The sequence below is a fragment of the Trichoplusia ni genome, unplaced genomic scaffold (assembly GCF_003590095.1).
Source record: "Trichoplusia ni isolate ovarian cell line Hi5 unplaced genomic scaffold, tn1 tig00002304, whole genome shotgun sequence".
Lineage (NCBI taxonomy): Eukaryota > Metazoa > Arthropoda > Insecta > Lepidoptera > Noctuidae > Trichoplusia > Trichoplusia ni.
In genome coordinates this window covers 28235-37173 of record NW_020800253.1, presented here as the reverse complement: position 1 = coordinate 37173, position 8939 = coordinate 28235, and the positions used below count along the sequence as shown (strand labels likewise).

The 8939-nt window shown below is 35.9% G+C and overlaps 1 protein-coding gene across 1 annotated transcript; it reads right to left on the bottom strand.

Moving 5' to 3' along the window:
• Window positions 1-266: 266 nt before the first annotated feature.
• Window positions 267-4759, bottom strand: LOC113507522. The gene is made up of 2 exons (XM_026890377.1): window positions 3305-4759; window positions 267-2043 (listed from the first exon to the last, which is right to left on the bottom strand). Exons 1-2 carry the CDS (start codon window positions 3330-3332, stop codon window positions 986-988), a joined length of 1086 nt encoding a protein of 361 aa, XP_026746178.1. The 5' UTR covers window positions 3333-4759; the 3' UTR covers window positions 267-985.
• Window positions 4760-8939: the final 4180 nt, after the last annotated feature.

Sequence of the window (8939 nt, the reverse complement as noted above, 5' to 3'; positions counted from 1 at the left end):
TGATTCCTAATATTATTATACTAGCTGTTGCCCGCGACTTCGTCCGCGTGGTTAGGAGATATAAGTTAGGAATTTTTAACGGAAGCCCTCGAAGATGAATAATTTTCCCTGTTTTTTCCACATTTTCCATTGTATCTTCGCTTCTTTTAGTTGCAGCGTGATGGTATATAGCCAAAAACCTTCCTCGATTAATGGTCTATTCAATACAAAAAGAATTTTACAATTTGAACAAGTAGTTCCTGAGATTAGCGCGTTCAAACAAACAAACATACAATCAAACAAACAAACTCTTCAGCTTTATATATTAGTAAGAATAGAAGTATAGATTATTATTAGGTAGCCAGACAATGAGGTCACTTCTAGATAACTTTACTATAGACCAATTAAACTTAATTGCGGTACAAAACGTGGGCAGAGAATATTTGTGAAAAAGTATCCATTAATATAGATATTACGTAAGCGGTGTTTATTCATTGTATTACGGCTCGGTTCTGACCTAGCCCGAGTGTAGATCATACTAATCAAATATGAGATCACGAGAGTTAAGGACGCACTCAAACACGACGGTATAATCCTAAAATAACCGTTCGTAAAGTCGAAGTAGGGATGGGAAAAGAACATTTTCGGATATCAAAGAATTTTTGTTTTACTCACGTTTATTAGCGGTATAGTCTGATTTGTGTCCAGCCGGAGTTTTGAGAAAAGAATTTCAAATCAAGAAAACTTTCGGATATTTTCGGTTATGAACATAACAAACCTTGTTAAGTAAAGTTAAATAAAATAAACACTTGTTCACGTTACTATGTGACGGCTCAGTCTACAATAATAAGTAATACTATGTCCAATACATTCGGATCCTATCCAAAACAATTTGCAATTTTATTATCGAATATCCGATAGTTTCGGTTACGGTTAGAGAGTATCACATCCCTACCATTTATGAAAGAACAAAACAATCGCCATAAAAAAGTAATAAAACATTTATTTACAAAACTATAATTTCTGACCACACATAGTAAATTCTGCTCTGAACGTCTATTGGCCATATTTTTAAATTCACTTTCATGTTCTCGACTATGGCGTTCAATACTTTGTGTATATCGAAATTGCTACCATCGATCCAGTCTCTTAGCATTTCCGTTATGCTTTCCAGATTCTCTATATTCTGGTCGTTGACGTCATAAGCGCCATCTATCAGGCTGAACAACTCTCGAAGTAGGGTCACGCTCGGTTTCAACGCTGCCGGGGACAGTTTCAGAACTTTGTCCGGATTCGTCAAAACTTCGTCGATAAAGTCCAAAGTGTCGCGCTTGACTAAGGCCTCGGCATTAATTATGTATTTGATGGTTTGACGGAATTTGATGTTGGATTGTATGAAATGTTTGTGCTGCTCCAGAATTTCTGGGACCGGTACGAAGAATCGCTTCAGGTCTCGGAATCCGACGTTCATTAGACTCCTCAACCAATCTATTAAATAGTCACTGTAGTAATATCTGTCTCTACAAATCTGTAGTGTATCGCAAACGTGGTTCTCGATGAAATTGAACGAGATCTTCGTTTGCTGCCTTAATATCTTCTCCTTAAGCGTTTGTTTGTACCATTTCGTGTGCGACACCATCTTCCCTTTCACATTCTTGATGTGGAACTTCAGTACTCGTTCTAAAATGTAGTTTGACACGTCCATGAAGTCGATCATGAAATGGTCGGTCACGTTAAAGTTCTCCGATTCCATCATCTTCGCTAGCTTCTTGTGAAGAATCTCCGTGTACTTCTCTTCGATGTTATTGAAGGCTCGTTTTATATCGTTCACATCGTCTCGTTGCAATTCGTAGTTTGTCATTACATTGCTCTTTATGTTCCTCAGTTGTTCCGTAGTGACTTCTATTAGAACGTTAATGAACGTGTCAAAGAGTATCGTGTCGTTGTATTTGGTAACGGATTCGATGCTCTCTGTTGTGTTTCCATGTACCGGTTGTGTGTCGGCGATGTGTCCGGGCACCACTTTGTAATATATTGAGTGGGATGCCGAACAGGATACTGTATCTGTATCGAGAATTAAGTCTTCATTAAGTACCTGATCTATTAAAATTATTTTTTTATTATTGATTGGGTCACTTACAAGTCTAGCATTTGTTTTCTACCTGGATTCGAAATATTGGAAACTTCAACAAGCGTCTAGGCCAATAATCACTTGTTTTTCAAAATTACTTCGTTTGCTCTAATACAGTCTAAACCAAATGAATCAGATCTCGAATCCCTGATCAAAGTTCATTGACGGCTCATAATATAATTTAGAATTTCTGATATAAACAAAACAAGCAATTTGCAGCTTCCAACCGCTCGTTATCGAGCGATGGTATGGGGTCGCTTAATGAATTTGCAATTCTATTCACAACTAACGAGGGTGGCTCCAGACGGAGCTGGCGTCAGTCTAACATTAACGCTACTGTATTTAGTATTCCAGTACAAGTTCTTAGTAACTCATGAGTCATATTACTACATCGATTGAAGATTTTTGATTTGGATATACAGAGACCAGAGTAACAACTTTTAAAAGGCTAGACCAATTTTCATCAAACATGTTTGAAGAATTTGTGCATAATTCAACTATAAGTTCGAAAGAAACTAAATTGAAATCGCTCTATCCGTTGGGGAGCTGTGATGCTACCAACAGGCACGCTTATTACCCCTCTTTGTGCGTCCTAATTCAAAAGTTGTCAGTTGAACTGTATTTGGTATTTGATCATTCAAAGTGCAGGTGTTGGGCAACTATTGCACGTTATTAAGTGGGTCATAAGCAGGCGATTCCTCAATTCCTACTCCCTCAATTTATACTCGAATTCTTATAATTCAATTTGTAACATAGCTCACACACAGAAACACTTAAACACAGAGTGATATTTGTTGATACATCCATAACTAAATGGGAAATGACAACACTAATATTAACACCCAATCACACTTAATACGACGTGATAGATTATCATCTGGGATTTAATTGCGCTAATTAGTTTTTCAGAAACCAGTTGACAGTCGTTATAAAGTTAGTATTTTTAGACGACCTCCGTGGTCGAGTGGCGTACGCACCGGTTTCAAGGTGTCGCTAACTCTGAGGTCCCGGGTTCGATCCCCGGTCGGGTCAATGTAAAAATTCACATTTCTACATTGTCTTGGGTCTGGGTGTTTGTGATACCTTCGTTGTTTCTGAATTCCATAACACAAGTGCTTTAGCAACTTACTTTGGGTTCAGAACAATGTATGTGATGTTGTCCGCATTTATTAAAAAAAAACATTTCAGACTTACATGAAATAAATATAAGAGGGACGAGCATCTTTGTATGTACCAAAGTTATTACTATTTTCAATGCGCGCGTAAATGTTTTATCCAATTCGTGTTTTTGATCGTAAACTCTTTATAGCTTACTTGGGGAAGGCCGGTGCACGTTTTTGTTTCTTACGTTCGTTTCAAACTGAATTATTATGCAAGGCAATCGGACATCAGTGTATTTGATATTCATCGTAATATTTGCATTTCAAAACGAAGTCGTGGATTTTTTTACAAGATGTGCAAGTTTGATACCAACGCAGGCAAAGTGAGAACGTGACCTTTTCAAAGTAATATGTAATTTCTTAAAAAATTCAGAATATTTGGAATCTCCTACCAGTAGAGAGATGATCAATGATCATGCTTTTCCTAGGCTGGTACTATTATAACCAAAAACATGTAATATGAGTTTATATTATTTTCACCTTAATTGTGATGATAATTTGCATTGGATAATAGACTGTCAAAAATGTTTTCAGCACATCAACTCCTAACAATGTCGTTTCTAACCAATTATTGGGAGCAAAGACTTGTCTTGTATGTGTGGATAACGGCTGCCTGAAATGTATTGAAGACAAATACATGTTGAACCACAAGTTATTACGAATATTGAGAGATAGAAGTAGTTTTTACATCCAACCAACGAGATGGCAAAAGAGTTTGATGTAAAAATGAAACCTTTCTGAAAAATTGTACTTTTAATGACAAAATATACTCTCATAGTTTTGTTTTAGAGCTCAAAGTTCATAAAACTATCATTTTGTTTACAACCTATTCGAATTTAATACGCTAAAACCGTAAGCAGACCGCAGTTTACTCCATTTTTATAATAAAACCACCTCTACTCCCAAGCAGTAAAGTCTAAAATCGCATAAATCACAAATTATATCTCTTTACGATACTCTTGTCTTTAGCCTTGGTCGAAAGACGAAACATAAAAAGGTGATTCCGTTTTTATATTTGAATTTCTTTGAGACAGAAAGAGATGACAAGAGTTTATCACCCTGTCTTGAAAGTATTTTCAGTCCCCTCTGTACAGATAATGTTGACTTTCAGTTTGATGCCAGTTATAAAAAAGATGGCATGTTTTATATCTAGCGAGGGGTATTAGGGAGCTCTGTAATCGTAACCGAAACTATCGATATCCGAAACAAAAAAAATATCCGGGGCCGCAACTAAATAATTTCGGATATTGGCCGAGTACAATCAGACCTTGTTTCTTGTACACTTTTATAATTAATGTTTTCCTTTGCAGGGCTGCTGGATGAGATTCCTTAGAAAAATAATGATTTATATGTTTCTGTACAGAAATTGTGAAATTGATATAAAATAATACGCGTTCTTATCTGTCTTATCACACAAAACTATTGTGATTATGACGACCTCCGTGGTCGAGTGGCGCACGCACCGGTTTCAAGGTGTCGCTAGCTCTGAGGTCCCGGGTTCGATCCCCGGTCGGGTCAATGTAAAAATTCACATTTCTACATTGTCTCGGGTCTGGGTGTTTGTGGTACCTTCGTTGTATCTGAATTCCATAACCCAAGTGCTTTAGCAACTTACTTTGGGTTCAGAACAATGTATGTGATGTTGTCCGCATTTATTGTTTATTTATTAAAACGTTAACGCTTCAAATTTTACTTCTCTTGATCTTCCATTTATTACATTTATGTGAATTATACACTCTGTGTAATCATTTCAAATCCGAAACCAATACCATATAATCTGTATTCGTATATATGAATCAAACATTGCACATCCCTAACATTCTTTTTAAAACAAAAGAAGGAACATTTAAGTCCCCTTCTGATGGCGGAAAAATACTGTCTAAAATATGTATTTAAGTTGGTAGGTACCTTCTTAGGTATATGTCACTTACCTTAAGATGCCTCTGATGGTACTTTGATATTTATTATGCTTCATGTCTCTCATTAAACGAATGGAAATCGAATCCATAGTTTTCCATCTTCATATTTACGATCGAAGTTTTTCTCCACGTCAAATCTTACCTGTAAATAAAGAAATTAAATTTAAGCAAATAATTCCAGTCTAAATAAAGATTTAAAAAAAGCTGGTTTTTGATAAGTAACTCTGTGTAACATAGTGTGCATGTAGCCAGAAATCGCGAATGATAGGTGTAGAGAATAAGTGTCAGGTCTCAGCCTAGGAGTGGGATCTCAAGACTCGAACAAGCTGTGAAGTAACTTCTACATAGTGACTTACTATACTGGATTTATATACTAAGTAATTTGTCAGAACATAGTGTATGAGTTTGGCGACCATCTTTAATTAAAACTATAATTGTACTGCGTTTAAGTTTTCTCAGTCTTGTCTGATACGTTAGTGCTTGGAAAAATTTCTAAGTCATGATAATAAAAAAATAATACTCTCTTAAATTGTCCTACGTTTAAAGCTTTTGCACTCAAATGAAGATGTTTCATTTATTTTATTCTCGCGGTTTAGACGTAGCTGAAATCTTGGAATCTAACCTCATACGCATTTCCCATAACAGTTTCTTTAAAAACTTTAAGTAGTAAAATGAAAAACTGGTAAACTTCTTTCCGTGCGAAAACTTAAACCCGACATTTCACAAGCAGATTTAGACACACTTGAAGTATAAGTGTAAGTTGTGTCAAAGACTTGTCCAAGTATCTTACGAACATCGCTTCGAAACGAGTTAGTTAAGCTTGTGACCAATGAGGTGACACTTCTAGTTTTCTAACTAACAAGAAGTCTTGGGAACTGCCAAACTACTTTAGGAATAGTCTCTATTATGTACGAGAGGATTTGAAACTTGCATATTGAATATGTATGATAATCTATACTTTAATATTATAAAACTGAAGAGTTTGTTTGTTTGAACGCGCTAATCTCAGGCATTGCTGGTTCGAATTGAAATTTTATTTTGAATAGACCATTTATCGAGGAAGGATATAGGCTATTTAACATTACGCTGCGACTAATAGGAGCGAAGATACGACGGAAAATGTAGAAAAAAACAGGGCAGTTATAAATCATAACTTATATCTATAACCACGCGGACGAAGTCGCGGGCAACAGCTAGTTGAATAATATAATAACGGAATATAAATGTCAAACTGCCCGGCAAGACTTGACGTGCAAGAAAGGTTTTAGCATTAATCACCATGTCAGCTCACTGTGGGTTGGAGAATTTAATCCCCAAATTCAGATTCTCATAACAAATAGGTTTTCTTTTAGCATGTTTTAGAAGTGACAGATTTTTTTGATGTCGCTTCCGGGTTCTTTGCTACGATTAATTGAATGCAGGCAAAGTACTAATACATTTATGATGAAAACATCGTTTTTTACCAAATTTATATGCGTATTTAGTAGGTCTGAGCAGTGGCTACTATCTATTTTTCATAACCCTAAGTGATAAGAGTCCACCCTTAATTTTTTGTCTCCAGTGTGATCATCGACTGTTAACCGGTACATAGTTCGCCGGGACAGCTATTCAATCTATAAAAATAGTTACCCAAAAAACAGACGATAAACTATAAACCACATTCGTAAATATAATACAAACAAACACTATTATTGACAGGACTGGAAGTCGACCTCAAAACACAGAAAAAAAAACACTTCAAAAATAATTGCACCAAGAATAGAACGTAATGCCACAAACAGCTGTTGATACAAAACAAACTATAACAGTAGACACACAACTGATAACGAGACTTCTTAGTGATAGTGAGTGACGTCACACGTCGCGGCTGAATGACGCGTACATAGAAACATATGTAACACATGTCTGAAGGCAAATGAGGCCACTGAAAGACTGTGTTTATATTAGGACAGTTTAAGAAAAGCCACATCGTATTAAATGCAAAGATTAGAAAATCTCCTAGATTAGAATTTCGCATTAAAAGACTTGTAAATTGCTAGACCGATTGTTTATCAAACATGTCTAAGGACGCACGCAATCAATTCACCCTAAATAAAAATTCAATTGAAATCGATCAATGTGATCGGGAGTTATGATGCCCCAGAGAGACAGACACATTTTTAAAATCGTCTTCTTGAGTCAGACTTCGAGAATGGTAAATGGTAAATGGGTTATTTGAAAAAGCTTTCAATAGAGAACCACGTTATTGGTGACGTCACGAATTGCCGACGTCAACAAATGAACTACCTAATTTAGAAGTAAAAGAAACAATTATGTGCTAAAAAAAATATCATTTTACTTTCATACATTCCCACCAACTCCGTAATCAGTGTCATGACTGTAAATGAAACAAACGACTACACCGTGTCGTTCGATATACATTGAAAATTAACTATGAAGCAATTAGTTTAGCATGCAACTATAATTGGCAATGGATTATGCATGAGCGAGGCGCCGAGCTCTCTCGCGTACCGCGGGACGTGTCATAGTCGGGGCTTTGGTTACAATGCCTGTTAATTTTAAATGAACGTGGATTCAGCGAAATGGGAATAGTGTAAGCCAGATGAAAACTAAATCTCTGGATTTTGGAGTTATTTAATTATTTTTAATAAATTAGTAGATAGATACTTATTATGAATAATGTAGGATTAAATTAACTTAAGTGAATTAAATATTCTTTATTAGCTTTTCGACCGCGGCTTCGCCCGCGTCGAGGTCAGTCACATCGCGTTTCCAAGAGAATTCTTCAAAGGTCTTTCTTTCTCAAGTTCAACTCTATCTCTGTACCAAATTTCATTAAAATCAATTCAGTGATTTAGACGTGAGAGCGTAACAGTCAGACAAACAGACAGACAAGGTTACTTTCGCATTTATAATGATTCCGGGCAATTAATACCCACAACATACAGACTAGCAAAAACATTATGACTTAGAATAAGATAATCCAATATAAAATTTGAAAATAAAATAAAACTTAACCTAACCTAAATGAAATTAAAAATCCTAGGAGAGTTTTCCATCTCTCTTTGATAAAAGTTATGAGAAACAGAGGTTACAATGGTGTAGTCACTCAGGGCTACTCTGCTGAAGAATGACACCCTGACCTTCAGCACGAGTGCGTCAAAAGACAGATTAAGGAGGTTGAGAAAAAAACAATTTCCATACCACCAAAATTCGGATGACGTAGCGCGGCGGTTCAGGTTTGGTTCAAGGAGGTTTCAAGTGGCACATTTTTGGGAAGCTATTGGTGGATTTTGTCCCGTTGGACACACCAGGCTAGTTACAATAAAACAAAACCCTACTTCAACAACCCATGGTAGAGGGCAAAGGCTATTGCTTGGTGTGAGACAGAAAATGCTTTAAAGCAAACGTATTTTTTTAAGAATCCAATTGAGATTTAATACAAAGTCTGTGCAAACATTGATTAAAGATCTTGAATATATTTACCCAGACTTCTAAAGTTGAATCAGTATTTCAGTTTACTTCGAACTCAACATTACTATTACAGACTTTCATAATGTCTATTGACATTAAATAACTGTTGAGAGAACGGAACAGGGATATAGAAGGCCTAGAGCGCTCTCTCCCTCTAAAGAACGACGGGTTTTAATCATTTATTTATCTCCAAAATCAGTTACACTTATTACATCTCTAAAATATTCGATTTTAAAAAGACGTTAAACTAAAGATTTTTATAAATAAAATCGGACA